The sequence below is a fragment of the Gigantopelta aegis genome, chromosome 5 (assembly GCF_016097555.1).
Source record: "Gigantopelta aegis isolate Gae_Host chromosome 5, Gae_host_genome, whole genome shotgun sequence".
NCBI lineage: Eukaryota > Metazoa > Mollusca > Gastropoda > Neomphalida > Peltospiridae > Gigantopelta > Gigantopelta aegis.
Genome location: NC_054703.1, coordinates 3,869,627 through 3,896,727, shown reverse-complemented (window position 1 = coordinate 3,896,727; position 27,101 = coordinate 3,869,627). Strand labels below are relative to the sequence as shown.

At 36.7% G+C, this 27,101-nt stretch overlaps 1 protein-coding gene across 1 annotated transcript in view; it reads right to left on the bottom strand.

Annotated features, from left to right (window-relative positions):
• Positions 1 to 14,813: 14,813 nt before the first annotated feature.
• LOC121373479 overlaps positions 14,814 to 27,101 on the bottom strand; it is a 49,271-nt gene continuing 36,983 nt past the window's right edge. The window contains exons 4-5 of the mRNA XM_041500146.1: positions 22,152 to 22,242; positions 14,814 to 14,901 (exon numbers count right to left, since the gene is read on the bottom strand). Of these exons, the coding sequence (XP_041356080.1) occupies positions 14,814 to 14,901; positions 22,152 to 22,242 (179 nt within the window). The remainder of the gene's footprint in view (positions 14,902 to 22,151; positions 22,243 to 27,101) is intronic.

Sequence of the window (27,101 nt, the reverse complement as noted above, 5' to 3'; positions counted from 1 at the left end):
TGCCCTTAATTATTCATTAAAAGGCTGTATTGAAAACATGTTACAGTTAATAATAGGCAGCAGGGGACAATGCCCTTAATTATTCATTAAAAGGCTGTATTGAAAACATGCTACAATTAATAATGGGCAGCTTAGAACCGTCTCTATAAATCTGAATGACAAAACTAATAGATGATCAGGAATGTATTCCAGCACAATGCAGAGTCGAATGAGCATTTGGCACAATAGTGGTTCATTCCATGAATCTCTATCTAGTGCCTGCTCTATAGGATGTCAGCCATTCCCAGTCACATGACCTTCCGTAAATAGTGATATTGCCCTGAGACGGTCCCACCGGTCCATCAAAAGTGATATTGTCCTGACCAATGAAAATAAAGATGAGACAAAATTCTATCCAATTAATGAGTAGGTAACGTAATGGAACGTCAACTGCTAATTCTAATGTGAAAAGCACAGACTTGTGACAAAACGCTTTGCTGTCATTCAGCAAAAAGATAACATCTTTAGTCATACTGAGTTTAATTCCTCAAATATGACAAAAACAAGGACAGTAATCGTAAAATTGGGTATGGAATGTCTCGCAGATTTAGAAACGTACATAATACGTGAAAATGCAGTTGGAATCGGCACTCTGAGGATTTTATGTTACAAATAAGAAAATGCATTTTGAGATAATCGGTAACTGTTCAGTATAAATATATGTTCAGATTTGTCACATTTTGTGTTTTATTTTACTATTAATATTTTTACACTCTTGCTGGTTATAATTTCTCGAATTTTATTTTTGTCTTGGCAATGTTTCAACTGTTTATTTCCGCATTCCTCTGCGTGTCATACATAGACATAACTACATACATGTGGTTTTCTGATTTCTGTATTCCACGAGTGTATTTAATACAGAAATCAGAAAACCACATATATGTAGTTTTGTATTTATTACATACCCTAAATTGGATTTTTTTTTCCAAATAATAATTCAGAAATTGTAATACTGCTAGCTAATGACGGGGATTTCTAAATTTACACAACTAGGTCAGCGTGTTACTACGCGGACCGAAGAACCACCAATTATTACACATAGGAATATAGTTCTATTTAAACAATAAACAGAAATAAGAAAGAACGAGTGAAAAGTTACCTATAATTTTAATGATATTGTTTGAAATGCCTTTTAAAGACAATGTAATAGCTAGAATTCACGAACAATATAATATTTAATAATAATACCATTTTAAAAATAATATTTGGGTGGAGGGGATGTTATTGTTGGGTTTTATTTCTTTTTAATTACTGGTAGGATAAAATAGGTTGTGTAGCCCTAAAGCCTGTTCACACCCTGAATAATTTTGCCATTTACATGTATTATATTTGTTTGCACCCCCCCCCCCCCCCCCACACACACACACACCGCTCTCCTCCCGGCATTTTTATACCGATTCCAGTAATAGTAATATACTAAATATATAATGTTATATTTTAATAGCATGTTTTATGATGTTGTTTTGCCCTTGTCACCTGTTCGCTTGAGTCATTTCACTTTTTGTTTTAACATTTATAAATAAGGAAACAAAAGGAACAATAACCCAGTAACACTCCCTCCACCAAAATATTATTTTAATATTATTTTATGAATATTTAATAGATGTTTGGCTGTGTAATGGCTTCAGGTTGGTTTTTTTTGTGTTTTTTTACATAATTGTGATAGTGAAAAAAACCCAGGTTATGTTTGTTTAACAAATCTTATAAACAAGTACATTGTTAATAATTTCAAATTTAATCATTTTTAAAGAGAGAAAAAAATGGAGAGATAATTTTTGTCATCATTATTATTTTTTTTTTTTTTTTTTTTAAATTACGATGCTTTGCATGTTGTTGGTTTTAGAATTTTAGACATTTAAAAATGCTTTCTGTTTACATACATTTGGGTTCATACCCCCCCCCCCCCCCACCCACAAAAAAAAAAAAAACCCAAGAAAAAAAAGAAAAAAAAAAAAAGAAAGAAAAAAAAAAAAACCCGCATAAATTATTTGACATTAATTGGCTTGGGGGGGGGGGGGGGTCGGGGAGCAGAGGGAAGACCTGGATAGTTATTGCAGGGGATATATAAACTGCGAAACTATGGATTTCTTGTAGACTTTTTTTTTTTAATCTAAAAATAGTTCATCCTTCCCAGCTGTTGCATTAGTGGCGCCGGTACTCAGGGCTTTAGATCTCACAAATTTGGGCACAATATATATATTTTGTTTTCGGTGTACAGAGAGGTCTTTTTAGCACAATAATATGATTCACTACTATATTTACTGCTGAAGGGTTATATTGCATTAAAGTTATTTTAATCTAATTCAAGAAAAATATTTCAGTGTTTTTGAGGTAAAATGTTTTGAGGTTAGCATGTTTGTATTTAATTTGGTATGTTTATTTTGGACACAGCATTTAATGCCTTAGCTTTGTTGCAATCTAAAGCCTTGGGTTTTGTTTTCTTAAAGAGACATTCCGGAGGTTGCTGCATTGTAAGATGTTTCCGACTAGTAAAATATTTCTACGATTAAACTCACATATTAAATATATTTTCTTATTTAAATTATCAGTGTCTGTATAATCATGGTGTTTCTGGTCGTCTTAATATTTGTAAGAAGCCCAAACTGGATTTTGTCTTCAAATAATTTCGTACATACGAAAAACAATTTTTAGGAAATATAATAAAATTTAACCTAGTTCAAATATTAGAACGATCATAAACACGTTTAATATAAAGCCACTAATATTTTATGCAAACAAAAATATATTTGATATGTAATAAAAATCGTTAAAAGGTCTCCGTTAGTCGATAACAGGTTAACAATTGCAGCAAACTCATGAATGTCCCTTTAACATGACATGTCAGTTTACCATACCATGAATTGGCCCATTAGTCCAGTTAGTTATGTAAATTTGCTGCCTTTTTTGCTCAAGTTGGATTTTTTCATTTAGTTACATTGTGTACCTCCGTAAGGGTGTCATGACATAAAAATCCATTGGTAACATTTTTTTCGGTCATCCGATCATGGCAGCCATCTTGAAATTCAAAATGGCGACTCTTTTAATATAACTTTCATATATTTCAGTTTCTGTTTATCACAAACACATAATTTTTTTTTTAAGTGTTCATTTATGAGGTGAGAATATTCAAATATATGTTTCGTAGTAGTCATGTCAAGGCAACCATCTTGAAGTTCAAAATGGCGGCAATTTTAATATAATTGTTACATATCTCAGCTCCTGATTATCATAGAAACATTTTTTGAATTTTTTTTTTGAATTTTACATTTTTGAGCTTAGATAACTAATAAATGTACTGCATTATTGATGGTTTGGCAACCATCTTGAAATTCATTATGGCAGCAATTTTAAATATAATTGTCTTATATCTCAGCTCCAGGTTATCCTAAAAAGAAATTGTTTTTCTAGATATATATTTTTCAGGTCACAGAATTCAAATATTGCATTATTGATGTCTTTCCTCCTCTAAATTTTAAACTATTAATTATGAACCAATACATTTTTTTGAATACCTGATTAATGATATTTTATATATTACAATTTTTTTTTTAGAAATGATATAATTCATTTATGCCCATGAAATATGTAATGTTAAACTAGTGTCATTTTCATGCCTAGGCTACTTTATAAAATCTGCATTTGTTGTCACACTAGTAGTACAGGAAGTGCCATTTCTGGTGAATCAAGAAGTAAACAACATTATCATTATGAAGGAATTTGGATAAATGAATGCTTACAGGTAAGTGAAACTTGAGTATATGATTAATTGCAAACTGATACATTGATAGAAATATCAATCAAATGATAATACTTGAATAAAGCAATAAACTATTTATTTTAATAATCACCTATTTGGAATTTCCCTCGACACAAACTTATTGAAAATATACTACTTTCTAACCAGGCATCATTATTAAGAAACACCCCCCAGGTGAACTATTTTAATTAACTGTTTTTCTTTTAATTTACAAATTATACATTTACGATAGTTCCATAGAATGTTTTATTTAGTATTTGTTACATTTTAATCTTGGTTAACTTTCTCCAGGCCAAATACATTTCAGTTTAGAACATGTCGTTACAACTAAATAGTGTTTTATTTTTCTGTTTCAGAATATGGCATCACCTGAAGAGCCTCCACTGAAGAAACGGCCAACAGATTTTACCTTGTGTTTGCTATGCCAGTCTGAAACAAACGAAAAGCTAGTAGACACTCTATATAGAACTTTCAATGATTCGGCATATGAAAATATTATACGCTGTGTACACCAAAAAGCTGAATATGGGAATTCTTATTATATTTGTATAAGTCAAAGGTTAAGTACATTTACGGCTAATGAACTTAAATCAAATCAAGCTAGTTGGCATAGAGACTGTTACAAAAAGGCAATCAGTCATATGCAAAGAGATGAAAAATGCAGTAAATTAGCTGTTGGTACACATGATATAAATGTTCTAACAACACGTAGAAAAGGAAGACCACCCTCTAGCTCAAACAGCTCTGCAGATCTTTCTTGTAAGAAACACATTACACGTTTGAATACCACATTGTATGACAAAACAAAATGCATTTTCTGCCAACCTCTTCACCCTGGGGACCCAGAGGCTAAACAAAAAGAAACTGAGAAAATATACAGTTGTTGTACAAGTAATAAAGGAAAAGAAATTCAAGAGATAGTGCATAACAGTGGCAATTCTGTGTGGAAAATCAGATTGGCAGATGTACTTTCATCTGGTGATTTACTTTCACGTGATGTAATGTACCATAACAGCTGTAGATTTTTTTTTCTCGGAAAAGTATGTTCAACGCCCAAAGCGTAAATCAAAATCAATTGAGAGAAACTCAACATCAACTAACACAGATGAATATAAGGATAATATTCCATTAATTGCTGCAGAAGTTCAGATCTTCTCAGTCATTCAACAGAAAATAGATGAAGGTCTTTATATGAGCATGCCAGAGATTCATCAGATTTATCAAGAAGCGTTACTGGAGTATAAAATTGAAAATGTGAAACAAACCACAAAAATTCTAAAGAAAAAAATCATGGAAAATGTCAACAACGTTGTGATTACTACATCATATGGAAATAAACCATCTAATATTCATTCTTCAGATGCCAGGAAATCAGCCATTAATGCAGCTGCAGATGCTCAAGGACATGGAACTCATGAATCATTAACAAATTTGCTCAATGCGGCAAAACATCTACGTAATGTTATTCATCAGGCTAGGAAAAATCCTTGGAAATTCACTGGTTCTTTGAAAGACTGTGTTGGAACAGGAGAACAGGAGTTCCACCAGAGTTGCTTGTTTTCATTCGGTGGGTGTTACAGGGTCCAAATAAGGCAGTATGTTCTGAACAGTGTGTGGAAGATGTTGTACATTCTGCTAATATCATATCTCAGCATATTCTTAAAAATATGAAATCAGATCGCCAAGTCAACTACAAAGTAGTATCAGCTTCATCCACTGTCCTGACTGTTCATGAAACACCACCAGCTGTGGCACTGTCCCTCTTTAATTATCATATGCATCGTAGCAAGAATGATCTCACATTAATGAATGCTGCTGCTGTTGGTATCTCATACTACCGTGTCTGGGAGATTACTGGTCAGATTACCAACAGTGTTCTGGAAACTATGAGAAAACATGATGGAATCTACATACCTCCTGGATTAATCAAAGGTATCCCAGTAGGGCATCTTCTGACAATGTTGACATGAAAGTTGATACATATGACGGTCGGGATTCATTTAATGGAACAGCCACGTCTGTTTATCAACGAACATTACCTGGAATTCCGTATGACACTGTATCAGAGCAGGTTGAATTGGTTGGTAACAACAGCGACTTGTTGAAAGATGTCCCTCCCACAGTTCTACACCTGAAGCCATGCATTATACATGGAAATCCAAAGCCACGTTTAAGTCCACATTATGAAGATTATAAACTTGGACAACATTCCAAAGAAGTGGCAAATGCTCAAACAACTGACCTACTCTGGTTGATATCTCAGTATATACAAAGTTTAAGAATACAGACCTCCGAAATGGCAACACCTAGTGAAGCTTCAGAAGGCTTGTTAGCAGAGACTGAAAGTATCAATCTTCAGCCTGATACATATCTAGAGCAAAACACCGAAGGATCAAAACATTCCCAACCCATACCTGTTTGGCGTGCATACAACTCGATGATACACACAGATCAGTCAGAGGACCTTTCACTAGACAGCAGCCATTCGTTGCCTATTATCAATGCTCCTGCTCATGAATGGGCTACACGTGTGACAGTACTAGAGAATGTGTATCAACTGAACAAGATCACCTGTCCTGACAATTCAAGTAAGGTCATGGTAACCTTTGACATGGATCTTTACAAGAGAGCCCGCAAACTAGAATACTTGGATGAGAAGTACAGGGGTAAATGGTGGTTGCTACCTGGTGCATTCCACATTAGTTTGTGTGCTATCAGATGTCCAGGAAAAACAAAGGCAGTGGCATAGATGAAGCCTGGTTCAGATTTGGAATGTACAGTCAAGTGATTGTCAATCAAATCATCAATGGGACCCACTATAATCGTGCTGTAGCAGCACATGAAGTAACCTTGCAAGCATTAGCTGACCTGTGGCTTGAAGATTTTTTTAATGAGAAGCCTGAATTACAAGATGTCTTAATAAACAGTGTCAAGGAGCTGGCTGAAGCATTCAATATAAAAAATGATGTTGATAGGAAGATCGGAATCAAACAAGCTAGCTTACCAGAAGATGTTGATTGACATTGAAAACATGAATTTAGAGATGCAGTTAAACGATTTTGACAGGCGACGTTCTATCTACCCCATGTACAGTTGTATTCGAATGTACATGCGTCAAGTGCTAGCACTTCTAAACTTTCATCGTTCTGTGAGATCTCTTCTTGTACCTTGCCTCCTTGGAAAATCTCACAACGTATTTCTTTACCTATAACAGACTCGATTACGCTCAGAACATTCTTGAATTCATAGCACGAACATATGCCTCTGAAAAAGAAGATCCTGCTGAGTGGAAGAGACTGCTGGCTGGAGAGTTTGCCATAACAAAGAAGCCAATTCCTTTCACAAGCATCGGAGTAGATCAAGCTCAAGAGCATGACAACAAAATCCTTAAAGGAGAAGGGGGACTTCGAGGTATCACAAACAAGCCAGCCACTCTTCTTAGATATTGTTTGACAACTCCAGTACTAGGCCAGCTCTCTAAGGAAGCACAGGAAATGTTTGGAGCCACACTTGCAGTAGATACCAGTTGTCACCATCATCATTCTGCTGCCACAGTTGCACACCAAGAAGAAAGAGTAAAACTGTTAAAAGCATGCCTGCAGCCACACAGTCTATTCAGTAACCAAAGCAACCAACTGCATAATTTCATGACAAAACAGGTCTTGCGTGAAGAAGTCCAAACCAGTATTCTTAGCATGGAAACATGAGGAGATACTGCTAAAGTTTCTTTTCTTGAAGACCGAATATTTGGCACGGTGAATTTGTGGGATCGTATGTCCAAAGTGAAGTTTTTAAACTGGGATGATCTTCATAAAAAATAACTTTGAAAAGCAACACCAAGGAATATCAGCTGAGATCAACAACATCACTGTTCTCTAGACTATTAGTCATTGCCAAGTCAGACCGTAATCTTGATTTACAGGCTGCTATATCCCAACATGAGTTTCACAGTGTTAACCACATCATTATGAAAGGTGATGGTACCCTGAAGCCTTGCAAAGGTAAAAGCGATCTTGTCATGGCTCTCATGGATGCAACACCACAGACAAACTCTGCATGTCCAAACAATGACACAAGGTACCTTATTATAGATGGGATGGTTGCAGTACAAACACTCATGCATGCTGCCAAATTCAAATTCTGCAAGAATTTAGGAGAGGCATTTCCTGTATTCATTGACTCACTCTTAGATAAGTACACTGGCGGGCGAGTGATATTTGATAACTACTATAGATCAGTACCAATCAAAGATGACATAAGATATTCCAGTCAACTTGGTCGTGGGGATGACTTGTATATTGATGACACCACTCCAATTAATGACATCAAAAGATTCTTGGCTAGCAAAACCACAACGGATCGTTTGACAATATATCTTGCAGATAAACTCATTATCTTGTGTAAGAAGCCAGTGGTCACAGTCACAAGGAAAGATGTTCCAACAAATGTACCATATTACCATCCCATCACTGGTGTTAGTACACAAGAAGAAGCAGACACGCTCATGATTCTCCATGCACTTGAAGTTGTCAATGAGATACCTGGCAATGAGGTTGATTTCTACACCAAAGACACTGATTGTTGGATACTTATATTGAGAAGGTTGCACATGCTCGGACCCAATACACAAATTATTACAGGCACAGGTATAAATCACAAGCAGGTGTAATTGCAACCAATTCATGATGAGTTAGGTCCTGAAAGAGCCTCAGCCTTACCAGGGTTCCATGCAGTAACTGGAAGTGACACTACAGGACAAATCAGTGGTGTGGGGGGGAAAGCGAGGATTTAATTTTTTTATGAAAGCTCCACCTCCTATCATTGATGCTCTTAGCCAGCTTGGAATTGGTAATGAACCATCCAGAGAGGTCACTGAAAAGTGTGAAGAGTTTTACTGTATGTTACTCAGCTCGAAAGAAATTTCAGCAACTGATGCATCTACTCTAAGATTCAAAAGACTATCCCCTAGCCAAGGTGTGGAAAAACTACCACCTACATCTGGTGCATGGAAACAGCATACACGGAGGGCACATCTTCAAGCAAATATCTGGGCTCAAGACTTGGTTCTAAACCCTGAAATTCCAGATCCATGCAAACTAGGCTGGACCAAGGAGGGTGGTGTATTTGTGCCTGTACTGTCAGAGATTCAGGCTGCACCAGAAGCTGTAATATAACTATTTCGAGGCAACTGTGGTGTGAGCAAATGTGCCGGTAGATGTACCTGTAAGGGACACAATCTTGAATGCACAGAGTTGTGTAAGTGTGAAGCTGACGAAGACTGTTGTAATACACATACTGTTACTGATGAAGTTGATGCCTAATGTACAATTGAAACACTTGCGTTTTTGTTCGTTTATTCACACACAAAAACTTTCCTAATGTTATGAACAGTTCAACATTAATGAAAAGTCACACCAATTTGTACAGGTATGTGCCTTTATTTCACAAATAGCTCAAAATCTAAAGTAGCAAAGTCATTAATTATACACTATTTGAATTCCTTGACATCAAAAAGGTACTTGTAGAGACTAAACGTTTGTTTTTTTGTTTTCTAGAAGCAAAGATATATGACAAATTGATAAAAATAGCAGCCATTTTGAATTTCAAGACGGATGTCTAAATAAGTGTTTGAATTTCGAAATGGATGTAGAAGAAATGTTACCAATGGATATATTTGATTTAGGTTGTTCTTCATTCCTATTTCACAAACTTGTGTAAAACAGATATGCTAACTCCAAGAACAATTTACATAACTATGTTTTGGCGGCCATTTTGTTTTGTATTTTAGAAGGTCTAAATTCAAAATTGACATTGGAAACTGATATATTTGGAATCAGCATATCTAAATTAAGTTAAAAAGTTTGATTCCTCAAAATGACCCAATGATGTTCTATTGCTTATGGAATTGGGAGTGTGAAAGGTCATGATAGCCCCACCACTACCCCCACCCACCCCCCTTTTTAATATTTTGTATAGAAGGTACATTCCTTCACTTTGGGTGGGTAATTTATCAAGTTCAAATATTGAGCATTTTAAAGGGTTTTATTCTTAGTGACAGATGTGTTGTTAAAAAAGGACTGATTTCGCAGTGTGACAAAAAGGGGGTACATATTGGTACCCCCAGTACTAACTCCCTAATTAATCTATCATACTCAACATTTCTCAAAAACTACCTGTCTATGTCTCCAAAGTAACCAATGCTTAAAACAGGCCACAAATGAAAAAATTAATGTGATACAGGGGTTATTTTGAAACAAGGCCTTATTTTGGGGGTAAAGGGACCATTGAAACATTTGAACCCCCTGGTAGGTCGTATATTCAGATTTTGTAAATACTTCATATTTGATCATGTAGAAGACTTCAAATGCTTTAATTTGAGTGGTAAATAATCATTCTAGCATGACAATTGACCATGTTATAACCAATTACCTATAAGTTATCGATTTTTTGACAAATCGTCGCCATTTTGAATTTCAAGATGGCTGCCGTGATTCGTTGACCAAAAAAAATGTTACCAATGAATTTTTTATTCAGGCTGGTCATGGGAACATACTGCCAAAATTTCATCAACTTGAGCAAAAAGGACAGCAAGCATCAAAAATTGAACATAACTAACTGGACTACATAGTGTTTCACTGGTGCAATCTGTATTCCGAAAACCATTAAGTGGAACGTATTATGTATTAAATGGAAAAAAGGAAAGGTGACTTTACTGTCCCTTTGAAAGAATGATATTCAGTCTAACAAAATGTGTAAAAAAACCAATAACATTGAAATAAAAGATTAAAGTATAGTTATTATTGGTGTAAATGTGTAAGTACTTAATATAACTGAACACTGTTACGAACAGTGCCCCATGGCTAGTATATAAAACACCATGATATGTGCTGTCCTGTATGGAGAAATGTATAATAATAATGCTGCTATGGAAAACTGTCAATTACCAAATGGTTGACACCCAATAGCTGATGATTGATTTATTAATGTGCTCTAGTGGTGTCATAAAGCAAAAAGCAATTTTAACTTAAAATGCCTTCACAGCATCCAGGTAGGTTTGAAGACTAATAATAAAATTTCGATCAGTTTCTACTTATTTTTTCTTTCGTTTCATAGTTAATGCAAGTTGAATACGTCGTATTTTGAAGTTATTTGTTTATTTTTAAAGTTACATTCTCTGGTTACCATATTATAACATCATGTACAAATATGAAATACATGCTCAAATGCACTTTTAAAAAACTCATGTGTGTTCGCTATGAACGGAGATCGTCAAAAGTATATGCTTGATTCGTCGCCTGTGCCGCCATAGCTCGGCAAAGCACAAACGACAGCCTGTTGTCAGTTTCAGTTAATGTGCGTTTGCAGATTTTAAACTGTAGGGTTCGTCTCAAAAAATTAAAAGAGAAATCTTGCGCTGTACGAAGAACGGTCGGTTGAGGATACGGTACTAGAGTCTTTCGTAAAAACCGGTTTGATTTTGACAACGTATTATCGACAATCGTACTTTCCTATTTCAGAATTAATATTTATAAGTGTTAGTAGAACTTTCAAAGTTTAGTTTGTATATTAGTGTAGTAGTGTTGGTATAAAGTGCTCCTACTGGCAGTAGCTAGTGGGAATTTCCCTATTAGCTCAGTTGGTAGAGCGCTGGACTCTCGTAGTGAGAGTCCGTGGTCCAAATCCCCTCAGTGGAGGTTGATTTTTTTCTGTTACACTAGTAACACATTAATCATGTATATATTTTTTTAAATAAAATATACTACAGTAGACAATGAACGTTTTCACTTCTTAATTTTACCTGTTCAAATAAATTCAAATAAATATTCATTCGTTTGGAAAGGGTAAACTTGGTGTGTGTGTGTGTGTGTGTGTGTGTGTGTGTGTTAACGACATCAAAGTTAGAGCATATTGATTTAATAATCATCTGACGCCATACAACCGTAAATAAAATGTGTTGAGTGCGTCGTTAACTAAAACATATCCTATGCTTCCGTCCATCTGCTGTTGGATGTCTAACATTTTGTAATTTTGACATATAATCTTAGCGAGGAATCGGGTGCATGTGCAGGGGGAGGGTATTGGAGGTCGAAACCCTTACTTGCCCAAACTTAAAAAAATTTGAAATGTATTTTCTGGGGGAGCATGGCCCCATATAAACTATAACCCCAACCCCGCTGAAATCCCTGCACACGCGCCTTGGAAACCCGCTAAAAAAAATGTTTTTTTTAGCAAGGGATCGTTTATATGTATTATCCCACAGACAGGATATCACATATCATGGTCTTTTATATACCCGCCGATGGGGATCGATCCTAGACTGACCGCGCATTTCCAAAAACCACCTTTTTAGGTCTAAGTAATGAAAGAAAGAAAGAAATGTTTTATTTAACGACGCACTCAACACATTTTATTTACGGTTATATGGCGTCAGACATATGGTTAAGGACCACACAGATTTTTGAGAGGAAACCCGCTGTCGCCACTACATGGGCTACTCTTCCGATTAGCAGCAAGGGATCTTTTATTTGTGCTTCCCACAGACAGGATAACACAAACCATGGCCTTTGTTGAACCAGTTATGGATCACTGGTCGGTGCAAGTGGTTTACACCTACCCATTGAGCCTTGCGGAGCACTCACTCAGGGTTTGGAGTCGGTATCTGGATTAAGAATCCCATGCCTCGACTGGGATCCGAACCCAGTACCTACCAGCCTGTTGACCGATGGCCTGCCACGACGCCACCGAGGCCGGTGTCTAAGTAATGAATAAAAATAACAGTCTTGAGAAATGTTACGTAAATCGAACACAGTACCCTCTTCCTCTACTCCTAGAGCGTTACGTAAGTAGTAACACCCCCTTACATATAACGCGTATGCCAACAGCTGGCCACTGTCAAAATTTCAAGGCAAATCCCCCACCCACCGACCCCTGGAAAGGCGTTGTTGTACCATACCTCTATGGATATAAATATATTTTGGAGATATAAGACGACCCCTCAATCAAGACAGTTAAATTTGTTAAAAAATTGCGAAATCTCACGTGATCTCTTGTTGGGGAATTCCACACTTGTGATAAGCCAATGAAAACCGAGATCGGCAGGAGCCCGTCAAAAGTGCCCCACTTTCGAAAAACTGGCTTTGTTTTTGACCTGGATAAGCCAGCGTAGTGAAACCAATGCGGAGTGCGGCGTGATATATGCACCAAACATAATTGGATTTTCTGTTCTATATGCTTAAATAATAAAAAATATTCCGGATACTGCCGCTTTAATTGTGTACGAAAACGACTTGCTAGACTAGTTATCACATAGAACCCTTATTTCGCGTGGCGTCACTTGTCGTTGACTTCACCTCGAAGCCTCATTATTGACCACATTTCGGGCAATATCATGTTTTATGGACCGAATAAATTGATACTGACCGAGGGCAACGATCTTTTCCCCAATGACGGTCAATAATTGCTAATCGCGTTTAAATTTATTCGCTTTTTGGTATGCATAAACGTAAATAACGTCGCTAATTAAACATTTAATATTTATAAATAAATAAAATTGAATATATAAATAAAATTAATTTAAATTAAACAAAAATAATAATAAATTTTTTAAAATAAATAAAATTAAATAAATGATTATAAGAAAGAAAAAAAAGTTACTAACAGTCATTAAAACTCTGGATGGTAGGTACTGGGTTCGTATCCCACCTGAGGCAATGGGAGATTTTTCATGCCAGTACCGGCTCCAACCCAGAGTGACTGCACCGCTAGGATCAGCGGGTAGGTGTAAAGCCACATACACCGAGTTTCACCCACTTTGCGGGTGCGATTATGGGTGTGTCTCTTGAATGTATGACCCCACATGGGGGATGATTACCCGGCATGCACTGCAGGTTCCGTGTACCCCGGGCTCGGGTCTTTGTCTATGTGTTTAATGTTTGTAGCGGGTTTTTTTTTTAAAACAACAACCCCCCCCCCCCCCCCCCCCCCCCAAAAAAAAAAAGAGAAAAAAAGAAAAAAAAGAAACAACAAAAAACAAATATTTCGGAAGGGGCGCAAATAAAATATATATATATATATATATATATATATATATATATATAAAGAAAAAGAAGATAAATAGTCTTGCCAAATAAATAAATAAATAATATATTAATTAAAATAAATAAATAAATAAAAATGGGGTACCAAGTGTAACCCCCAGCATACTGAAATAATATAAAAATGCAATTATAGAGGGAGATAACTGGGAAATAAGTCGAACGCCAACTATAAGCATTTGGCGGGGGGGGGGGGGGGGGGGGCAGCGTGGGTCAACTTACCCCTCCCCTAGTGAGAGAGCAAATCTTCGAATAAGACATTCGGGCAAAATGAGCTGGCCTTAAACCTTTTCACTATGTATTTCCATCATCCTACTCTGAGTATTATTTATAACGTGAACCGTGTAAAAATGTGTGGTCTTATACAGCCGCATGTTTCGGTAGTCGAAACAATCCCTGATGTTCGTACGCGTTTTGGAAAGTCTTGGAAAGTTTTGGAAATTCGTCATAGTGTTTTCCAGGACCTTTAAAGTTTTAGAAAACAGGTTTTGTTACCTTGGCTATGGAAAGGTTATGGAAAATTATGTCCTTGCCGTAAATAAAATATATGAAAAAATACGCCCCGTTTTAGCCAATATAATGAGGTGCCGTTTTGGTAGTGGTTCCGTTTCAGCCTGATCCCGAAAGATTAACTCAGGCTATCTGCGATTGCGCTTGCGCAGATCATCACGAGTTTGCCGCGAGTTTGATGTATCTATGATTTGAATGACCATTGCACCTATTGACTCCATTTAAAATGCCCGGAAAGTGTGTGTTCAGTAACCAGTGGTTAACAAAGGAACTGTACAACGATTGGCTCGCGAAAGCAGGTCAAGATGGAGCAGATCCTGATCGTCACAGAGCGCGATGTACGTTGTGTTTAAAAACATTTGATATGGAAGAAGCATCGGGATTTGGCTGCCAAGAAACATTCACTAGTCACATCAAACACGAGGATTGTTCACTTCTTCAATCCTGAAACAGCCAAACCAGGCTCCAGCAAATCCAATGCCGAGAGCGAGATGCCAGCAGCTTCAGAGACAGAACAGCGACAGATAGGCTGTAATATTCTTGTGGGAAGACTTCCGAATTCCCAGCACACCCCCCCCCCCCCCTTTCTATTATATACAAAATAAATGTATTTACTTTTATATTAATTTTAGGGTTAAGGTTAGGGGCCATTCAACTATTACGTAACGCTTAGGGGGTGGGGCTGTAATGTAAGTCCAAGCGTTATGTAGCATTACAAGGGGGGGGGGGAGGAGGTGTATTGAATAGCGTTACGTAACACAATTTTGTTTTCCCGTATTTTCTGGACTATAACGCACCCCTGGGGTTTTTTTAAAAACATTTTAGAGGATCCATTCATATTATAAGAAGCACCGTTTTACAAGCCGCACGTTACTTTCAAGTATTGACGGTCCAGTGGCCATACGTGTATCCGGGGTTTTTTTAGCGACTTTTCCTCGGTGCATTGTTCGTTATAGACTTGTTCTTGTTTATAGGCAAAACGTGTATCCGGTTTTTTTTAGCGACTTTTCCTCGGTGCATTGTTCGTTAATAGACTTGTTCTTGTTTATAATAGCTATATTCTTAAGGAACTTGTAATGTATATATTTAACTCAGTAAGTAAACCTACTATTTACGATTACACTTGTCGTTTCTTTGTTCTTGGAATTTGAGACAGAAATAAACAAGGCTTAGAGTTGGAAAACAAATGTAGGTCAAATACCACGTGCGATCTGCTGGTTGAGTGTAAAAGATTTACTTGTTGACTTTTGATGTTCACTTGGTTGTGTTAAATTATTCTGTACTGGTAATACGTAATTCCAAACAAAGAGTACCGGTACAATTTATTGTTCCCATATTCAGTAATCCTGTGAAAAAATGTGTGCGTTTAAAACAAGCAGTCTGTAAAACCACCGCACACAAGTAAGATGCTCTTATCGGTGTCACGTGACGTCTTGCATGCCCCAGTTACGCAGGAGGCGCGTGTTGCTAAAAATTAAGGTGAAGACAATCTCTTTAATTTAGTCATTAAACTGGCTCTATGTCCACACGTGCTACAATTACTGACAGCGAGGTGAAGACAATCTCTTTAATTTATTCATTAAAAAGGTTCTATGTGGACACGTGCTATAATTACTGGCAGCGAGGTGAAGACAATCTCTTTAATTTAGACATTAAACTGGCTCTATGTGGACACATGCTACAATTACTGACAGCGAGGTGAACACAATCTCTTTAATTTAGTCATTAAACTGGCTCTATGTGGACACATACAACAATTACTGACAGCAAGGTGAAGACAGTCTCTCTAATTTAGTCATTAAACTGGCTCTATGTAGACACATACTACAATTACTGACAGCGAGGTGAAGACAATCTCTTTAATTTAGTCATTAAACTGGCTGTATGTGGACACATGCTACAATTACTGACAGCGAGGTGAAGACAATCTCTTTAATTTAGTTATTAAACTGGCTCTATGTAGACACATACTACAATTACTGACAGCAGGGTCAAGACAATCTCTTTAATTTAGTTATTAAACTGGCTCTATGTGGACACATGCTACAATTACTGACAGCAAGGTGAAGACAGTATCTTTAATTTAGACATTAAACTGGCTCTATGTGGACACATACTACAATTACTGGCAGCGAGGTGAAGACAATCTCTTTAATTTAGTCATTAAAAATGTTCTATGTGGACACATACTACAATTACTGACAGCGAGGTGAAGACAATCTCTTTAATTTAGTCATTAAACTGGCTCTGTGTGGACACATACTACAATTACTGACAGCGAGGTGAAGACAATATCTTTAATTTAGTCATTAAAAATGTTCTATGTGGACACATACTACAATTACTGACAGCGAGGTGAAGACAATCTCTTTAATTTAGTCATTAAAAATGTTCTATGTGGACACATACTACAATTACTGACAGCGAGGTGAAGACAGTATCTTTAATTTAGACATTAAACTGGCTCTGTGTGGACACATACTACAATTACTGGCAGCCAGGTGAAGACAATCTCTTTAATTTAGTCATTAAAAATGTTCTATGTGGACACATACCGTATATCTTCGCCTATAATGCGAATTTTTTTCACCCAAAAATTATTTTATAACTTGGGGGGTCGACTTATAAGAGGGTAAAAAAAATTCAACAAAAAATATTACTGTTTTGGGGATTATTTTACAAGTTTTATTGTTGAAGTATGCCATGTATTTATACTCAAATATGTTAATTTGACACATTTATTTTTTATAACCTATTTTTTTTGGCATTAGAACGGTTTTGGTTATGCAAAAAGGCGTACGATCTCACTCACATGCCAAGACAACAGTCCACTTAGTTAAATTAACAGTCATCACTAATAGTAAAAATGTAAACAATACTAACTACCTGTTGCTTGAGTTTATTTTGAAATCTGGTCACTGGCATTAATGGTTGTTCAAACAATGTTTTGGCGGTGATTAACTTCATGAATATTACTGAGCTTTCACTTAAAATAGACTGATCTCTGCAGTTCACTATCTAGAGCAATAGGTTGGACTATACCAATTCAAATCCCATAGGCGACCATGTTAACGTTTGTGTTTAAAAACACTATATGCAATATATCAACCAAACTGTGACCCATAAATATCAGTACTACAACCCCTACCTCAAAGTATTAACTGCAGAAAATGGTACCTTTCATGGCTCATTTTCGGTATAACCAGATGTTTCTGCAACACCCCTAGTTTCGCACAAAATTTTAGTACTTTTTTTTACAGGTACCCCATACATGTTCCAAGCACAAGGCTACTTGACACGGTGGTACTACATCAAATAAAATTGCATACATTTTTAGCCCAGATGAAACTAATTGTTTTTACAACCAACACACTCACATTTATAACCAATCACAGGACTTGTGGTGTTAACTTCTCTATCAAAAGTTCGGTACACCTCGAACTTCGACCCAGCCGGAAATTAATTGGTATAGTGCAACCTATACTGATAACATACATGTTTCAAAAGGTGGTGAATCATGTGTTTTTATGACAACCAGGATCTGGTGTCTTCTGACATAAACTGACAACCTCACTGAAACTGTTGTTTCTACAGTGCAACCTAATTTAATGTACACCTCACAAAACACATGTATTTTGTACAGTTTTGTACAAATGCAATATGTCATATTTGAAAAAATAATTTTTTTTTAAATAATACTCCTGAAGATATTTATTGTCAGATGTGTGTGTGTGCTCAGCTATATATGTAGAGACAGCATGGCTATTCAGAGTACCTCAACTCCTTAAACTTATTCCATTGAAACACATGTACTTGACTGACCCCTAGATTATGAAGACCTCAATAGGCACATCAAAGAAATATCAGTATTAAAAAAATACAATGTCTGAGGAAGGAAAAACCAACATGACTGCATCTGTATGAAGTAATGACTTAATGTCCTGCACATCACTGTTGGAAGAAAATCCTGTATGCTGAGTGTGGGCATCTTCAAGTTACCATGTGCGGGAATTTCAAATCCATCAGCTATGCAGATTTTCAAATTGGACCATCAAAACCATTGGCAGCCACCAATATTCCTGACTATATTTTATGTATACCCTACTGTAGTTGGAGGTTTTAAAAATGTGTAATATCTGGAATTATCATGCAGCTTTCGCATATTTATTTTTGATTCATTACTAAAAAAACCTGTTTTTAAGTGACATAATTACCTGAACATCTATTTTATTGCATTATTTTCTAATCCAGATCAATACAATATGTATATTGGATGTATTCCTACAATCTGTAATCCAGCATATCATTTAGCTATTAACATTGGATAATACAGCATTAACAATAAAATAAATCATCAAATTACACCAAGGTAGATAATCAAATCTGGAAAAATTGGTTCCAAATCTAGTATACACTTAAAATACACTTCATGGGAGCAAACTAAGTGATTATTTTAAAAAAAGATTTGATCTGGAGACCTAAAGATATGTTTAACAAGCTTATTGTTATGTATAAATGAGAACAGAAGGCACAATAGTGACAAAAATTTTAATTATGGCTTTGGTAAAAAAATTCTTCAAAGTAAAAAAATGTTTCCCCTAAAACTACAAATTTGTCTAAAATATGACTTAGCACCCTATAAATATGCCAAAAGGACAATAAAAATCAAGGTCTTTAAAAAGTTAAGCTATCAGAAGTACACACATGAAACATTAACTATGTTTATAGAAGTTAAAGACATTATCCCAATATTGGCACATGTTATTTTTAATATAAAAATAAATTGCTATTAAAATCTAAGTTCAGACTGCCTAGATATATTAACATATTTAAGAGCAGTTGTATATGGCAAGTCAAACACCATGTAAATAAGAACATTCAAATCTGTATAGTATGAATTATAGGCCAAAACCAACTTTTCCTCAGTGCTAATTTTTGTTCAAACTCCATTCAGAGCTATGTACAGTAATTATTGTCAAGGTCAAGGTCATTGTGAACTTGCATGGCCGAGTGTGACGGCTAATTAATCAAATAGTGTAGTTTAATTTAATTAAATCACAAAAATCATAATCTTTTTTATTATGCACTGAATATGTGCTATAGGTTGGACTATACCAATTCAAATCCCATAGGCGACCATGTTAACGTTTGTGTTTAAAAACACTATATGCAATATATCAACCAAACTGTGACCCATAAATATCAGTACTACAACCCCTACCTCAAAGTATTAACTGCAGAAAATGGTACCTTTCATGGCTCATTTTCGGTATAACCAGATGTTTCTGCAACACCCCTAGTTTCGCACAAAATTTTAGTACTTTTTTTTACAGGTACCCCATACATGTTCCAAGCACAAGGCTACTTGACACGGTGGTACTACATCAAATAAAATTGCATACATTTTTAGCCCAGATGAAACTAATTGTTTTTACAACCAACACACTCACATTTATAACCAATCACAGGACTTGTGGTGTTAACTTCTCTATCAAAAGTTCGGTACACCTCGAACTTCGACCCAGCCGGAAATTAATTGGTATAGTGCAACCAATAGGGACACACATCATTTGGTACAAAAACCAGTGTACTTTCCAGAGTTATCCTCCTTACATGTATTAATATGGCGGCAAAACGTGATACTTTCAGTTTTATCGTAGTGATCTGTTGTCAGTGTTTATAAATAAAGTTGTTGTCTGTGCACAAAACCATCTGTACAGTACTATACAGTAACAGTGAAACAGCTTTCACTCTCTACTAAGGGAATATTTCGTTTTGATGCTATGTAATAATGATAGTTTGATTGGAATAGTCTGATTATATTGCGATGTACAAAATGTGAAAACCGAAGTTTGTAAAATAATTTTCTTTTGTTCAAATATTATTGTTCTCATGTGCTGAAAATAAGAAATATTTCAATATTTATAAGTAGATTTTCATGGGTCGACTTATAAACGGGTCAATAAAAAAATACGTTTTCAGGGCTTGAAATTAGGGACTCGACTTATAGCCGAGATCGACTTACAGGCGAAGATATACGGTACTACAATTACTGACAGCGAGGTGAAGACAATCTCTTTAATTTAGTCATTAAAAAGGTTCTATGTGGACACATGCTACAATTACTGGCAGCGAGGTGAAGACAATCTCTTTAATTTAGTCATTAAAAAGGTTCTATGTGGACACATACAACAATTACTTGCAGTGAGGTGAAGACAATCTCTTTAATTTAGTCATTAAAAAGGTTCTATGTGGACACCTGCTACAATTACTGACAGCGAGGTGAAGACAATCTCTCTAATTTAGTCATTAAAAAGGCTCTATGCGGACACATGCTACAATTACTGACAGCGAGGTGAAGACAATCTCTTTAATTTAGTCATTAAAAAGGCTCTATGTGGACACATACTACAATTACTGATAGCAAGGTGAAGACAATCTGTTTAATTTAGTCATTAAAAAGGTTCTATGTGGACACATACAACAATTACTGGCAGCGAGGTGAAGACAATCTCTTTAATTTAGTCATTAAAAAGGTTCTATGTGGACACCTGCTACAATTACTGACAGCAAGGTGAAGACAATCTGTTTAATTTAGTCATTAAAAATGTTCTATGTGGACACATACTACAATTACTGGCAGCGAGGTGAAGACAATCTCTCTAATTTAGTCATTAAAAAGGCTCTATGTGGACACATGCTACAATTACTGACAGCGAGGTGAAGACAATCTCTTTAATTTAGTCATTAAAAATGTTCTATGTGGACACATGCTACAATTACTGATAGCAAGGTGAAGACAATCTGTTTAATTTAGTCATTAAAAAGGTTCTATGTGGACACATACAACAATTACTGGCAGCGAGGTGAAGACAATCTCTTTAATTTAGTCATTAAAAAGGTTCTATGTGGACACCTGCTACAATTAGTGACAGCAAGGTGAAGACAATCTGTTTAATTTAGTCATTAAAAATGTTCTATGTGGACACATACTACAATTACTGGCAGCGAGGTGAAGACAATCTCTCTAATTTAGTCATTAAAAAGGCTCTATGTGGACACATGCTACAATTACTGACAGCGAGGTGAAGACAATCTCTTTAATTTAGTCATTAAAAAGGCTCTATGTGGACACATGCTACAATTACTGATAGCAAGGTGAAGACAATCTGTTTAATTTAGTCATTAAAAAGGTTCTATGTGGACACATACAACAATTACTGGCAGCGAGGTGAAGACAATCTCTTTAATTTAGTCATTAAAAAGGTTCTATGTGGACACCTGCTACAATTACTGACAGCAAGGTGAAGACAATCTGTTTAATTTAGTCATTAAAAATGTTCTATGTGGACACATACTACAATTACTGGCAGCGAGGTGAAGACAATCTCTTTAATTTAGTCATTAAAAAGGTTCTATGTGGACACATACTACAATTACTGGCAGCGAGGTGAAGACAATCTCTCTAATTTAGTCATTAAAAATGTTCTATGTGGACACATACTACAATTACTGGCAGTGAGGTGAAGACAATCTCTCTAATTTAGTCATTAAAAATGTTCTATGTGGACACATACTACAATTACTGGCAGTGAGGTGAAGACAGTGTCTCTCTAATAGAGGACCCCGATCTGCAGCCAATATCCGATGACAGATCGTAGGTTTTTATCTGATCCCCACCTCTAGATATTATTCCCTAACTCGACAGAGTGAATAGTTTCCCCAAATATAGTGCATGCAAAAGTTGGTACCTGATACATATGATCACTGCTACTATCAAGAGGACTGCAACAATGCACCCAACCACAATTCCTACAATTATGTACGGATTTAATGACGGCTCTGAAAGAGAACAAGGTTTTAACATGGTCAGACCTCGTTATAACGATTACTACAGTTACACAATCATATCTACTACATTTACACAATCAGTCCTACTACAGTTACACAGTCAGACCTACTACAGTTACACAGTCAGACCTACTACAGTTACTCAATCAGATCTACTACAGTTACAGTCAGACCTACTACAGTTACACAATCAGACCTACTACAGTTACACAGTCAGACCTACTACAGTTACACAGTCAGACCTACTACAGTTACAGTCAGACCTACTACAGTTACAGTCAGACCTACTACAGTTACACAGTCAGACCTACTACAGTTACACAGTCAGACCTACTACAGTTACACAGTCAGACCTACTACAGTTACACAGTCAGACCTACTACAGTTACACAGTCAGACCTACTACAGTTACACAGTCAGACCTACTACAGTTACTCAATCAGATCTACTACAGTTACACAGTCAGACCTACTACAGTTACACAATCAGACCTACTACAGTTACACAGTCAGATCTACTACAGTTACTCAATCAGATCTACTACAGTTACACAGTCAGACCTACTACAGTTACACAGTCAGACCTACTACAGTTACACAGTCAGACCTACTACAGTTACACAGTCAGACCTACTACAGTTACACAGTCAGACCTACTACAGTTACACAATCAGATCTACTACAGTTACTCAATCAGATCTACTACAGTTACACAGTCAGACCTACTACAGTTACACAGTCAGACCTACTACAGTTACACAACGAGACCTACTACAGTTACACAGTCAGACCTACTACATTTACACAGTCAGATCTACTACAGTTACAGTCAGACCTACTACAGTTACACAATCAGTCCTACTACAGTTACACAATCAGACCTACTACAGTTACTCAATCAGACCTACTACAGTTACTCAATCAGTCCTACTACAGTTACACAGTCAGACCTACTACAGTTACACAGTCAGACCTACTACAGTTACACAGTCAGACCTACTACAGTTACACAGTCAGACCTACTACAGTTACACAATCAGATCTACTACAGTTACACAGTCAGACCTACTACAGTTACTCAATCAGATCTACTACAGTTACTCAATCAGTCCTACTACAGTTACACAGTCAGACCTACTACAGTTACACAGTCAGACCTACTACAGTTACACAGTCAGACCTACTACAGTTACACAGTCAGACCTACTACAGTTACACAGTCAGACCTACTACAGTTACACAGTCAGACCTACTACAGTTACTCAATCAGATCTACTACAGTTACACAGTCAGATCTACTACAGTTACACAGTCAGATCTACTACAGTTACACAGTCAGACCTACTACAGTTACTCAATCAGATCTACTACAGTTACACAGTCAGACCTACTACAGTTACACAGTCAGACCTACTACAGTTACACAGTCAGACCTACTACAGTTACACAGTCAGACCTACTACAGTTACACAGTCAGACCTACTACAGTTACTCAATCAGATCTACTACAGTTACTCAATCAGTCCTACTACAGTTACACAGTCAGACCTACTACAGTTACACAGTCAGACCTACTACAGTTACACAGTCAGACCTACTACAGTTACACAGTCAGACCTACTACAGTTACACAGTCAGACCTACTACAGTTACACAGTCAGACCTACTACAGTTACACAGTCAGACCTACTACAGTTACACAGTCAGACCTACTACAGTTACACAGTCAGACCTACTACAGTTACTCAATCAGATCTACTACAGTTACACAATCAGATCTACTACAGTTACACAGTCAGACCTACTAGTTACTCAATCAGATCTACTACAGTTACACAATCAGACCTACTACAGTTACACAGTCAGACCTACTACAGTTACACAGTCAGACCTACTACAGTTACACAGTCAGACCTACTACAGTTACACAATCAGACCTACTACAGTTACACAGTCAGACCTACTACAGTTACACAGTCAGACCTACTACAGTTACACAGTCAGACCTACTACAGTTACACAGTCAGACCTACTACAGTTACACAATCAGACCTACTACAGTTACACAGTCAGATCTACTACAGTTACTCAATCAGATCTACTACAGTTACACAACGAGACCTACTACAGTTACACAGTCAGATCTACTACAGTTACTCAATCAGATCTACTACAGTTACACAACGAGACCTACTACAGTTACACAGTCAGACCTACTACATTTACACAGTCAGTCCTACTACAGTTACAGTCAGTCCTACTACAGTTACAGTCAGACCTACTACAGTTACACAGTCAGACCTACTACATTTACACAGTCAGACCTACTACAGTTACACAGTCAGTCCTACTACAGTTACACAATCAGACCTACTACAGTTACACAGTCAGACCTACTACAGTTACAGTCAGACCTACTACAGTTACACAGTCAGACCTACTACAGTTACACAGTCAGTCCTACTACAGTTACACAGTCAGACCTACTACAGTTACACAGTCAGACCTACTACAGTTACACAGTCAGACCTACTACAGTTACACAGTCAGACCTACTACAGTTACACAGTCAGACCTACTACAGTTACACAGTCAGACCTACTACAGTTACACAGTCAGACCTACTACAGTTACACAGTCAGACCTACTACAGTTACACAGTCAGACCTACTACAGTTACACAGTCAGACCTACTACAGTTACACAGTCAGACCTACTACAGTTACACAGTCAGATCTACTACAGTTACACAGTCAGACCTACTACAGTTACTCAATCAGATCTACTACAGTTACTCAATCAGTCCTACTACAGTTACACAGTCAGACCTACTACAGTTACACAGTCAGACCTACTACAGTTACACAGTCAGACCTACTACAGTTACACAGTCAGACCTACTACAGTTACACAGTCAGACCTACTACAGTTACACAGTCAGATCTACTACAGTTACACAGTCAGACCTACTACAGTTACACAGTCAGACCTACTACAGTTACACAGTCAGACCTACTACAGTTACACAGTCAGACCTACTACAGTTACTCAATCAGATCTACTACAGTTACACAGTCAGACCTACTAGTTACTCAATCAGATCTACTACAGTTACACAATCAGACCTACTACAGTTACACAGTCAGACCTACTACAGTTACACAGTCAGACCTACTACAGTTACACAGTCAGACCTACTACAGTTACACAATCAGTCCTACTACAGTTACACAGTCAGACCTACTACAGTTACACAGTCAGACCTACTACAGTTACACAGTCAGACCTACTACAGTTACACAGTCAGATCTACTACAGTTACACAGTCAGACCTACTACAGTTACACAGTCAGACCTACTACAGTTACACAATCAGACCTACTACAGTTACACAGTCAGATCTACTACAGTTACTCAATCAGATCTACTACAGTTACACAACGAGACCTACTACAGTTACACAGTCAGATCTACTACAGTTACTCAATCAGATCTACTACAGTTACACAACGAGACCTACTACAGTTACACAGTCAGACCTACTACATTTACACAGTCAGTCCTACTACAGTTACAGTCAGACCTACTACAGTTACACAGTCAGACCTACTACATTTACACAGTCAGACCTACTACAGTTACACAGTCAGTCCTACTACAGTTACACAATCAGACCTACTACAGTTACACAGTCAGACCTACTACAGTTACAGTCAGACCTACTACAGTTACACAGTCAGACCTACTACAGTTACACAGTCAGTCCTACTACAGTTACACAGTCAGACCTACTACAGTTACACAGTCAGATCTACTACAGTTACACAGTCAGACCTACTACAGTTACAGTCAGACCTACTACAGTTACAGTCAGACCTACTACAGTTACACAATCAGACCTACTACAGTTAGTCAGACCTACTACAGTTACACAATCAGTCCTACTACAGTTACACAGTCAGACCTACTACAGTTACACAGTCAGTCCTACTACAGTTACACAATCAGACCTATCACATCTAGACAGTTAGTCCTACTACATTTACACAATCAGACCTACTACATTTAGACCTAATACATTTACACAATCAGACCTTCAGTTACACAATATGACCTACTACATTTAGTCCTACTACATTTACACAATCAGACCTACAGTAACACAATCAATACCTACTACAATTACAGTCAGATCTACTAATTTACACACTCAGTCCTACTACATTTAAACAATCAGACCTACTACATTTAAACAATCAGACCTACTACATTTACACTCAGTCCTACTACATTTAAACAATCAGACCTACATTTACACAATCAGACCTACTACATTTACACAATCAGACCTACTACATTTAGTCCTACTACATTTACACAATCATACCTACTACATTTAGTCCTACTACATTTACACAATCAGACCTACTACATTTAGTCCTACTACATTTACACAATCAGACCTACTATATTTACACAATCAGAACTACTACATTTAGTCCTACTACATTTACACAATCAGACCTTCAATTACACAATCAGACCTACTACAGTTACACAATCAGACATACTACAGTTACACAATCAGATCTACTACATTTAGTCCTACTACATTTACACAATCAGACCTTCAGTTACACAATAAGACCTACTGCATTTACACAATCAGACCTACTACATTTAGTCCTACTACATTTACACAATCATACCTACTACATTTAGTCCTACTACATTTACACAATCAGACCTACTACATTTACACAATCAGACCTACTACATTTAGTCCTACTACATTTACACAATCAGACCTACTACATTTAGTCCTACTACATTTACACAATCAGACCTTCA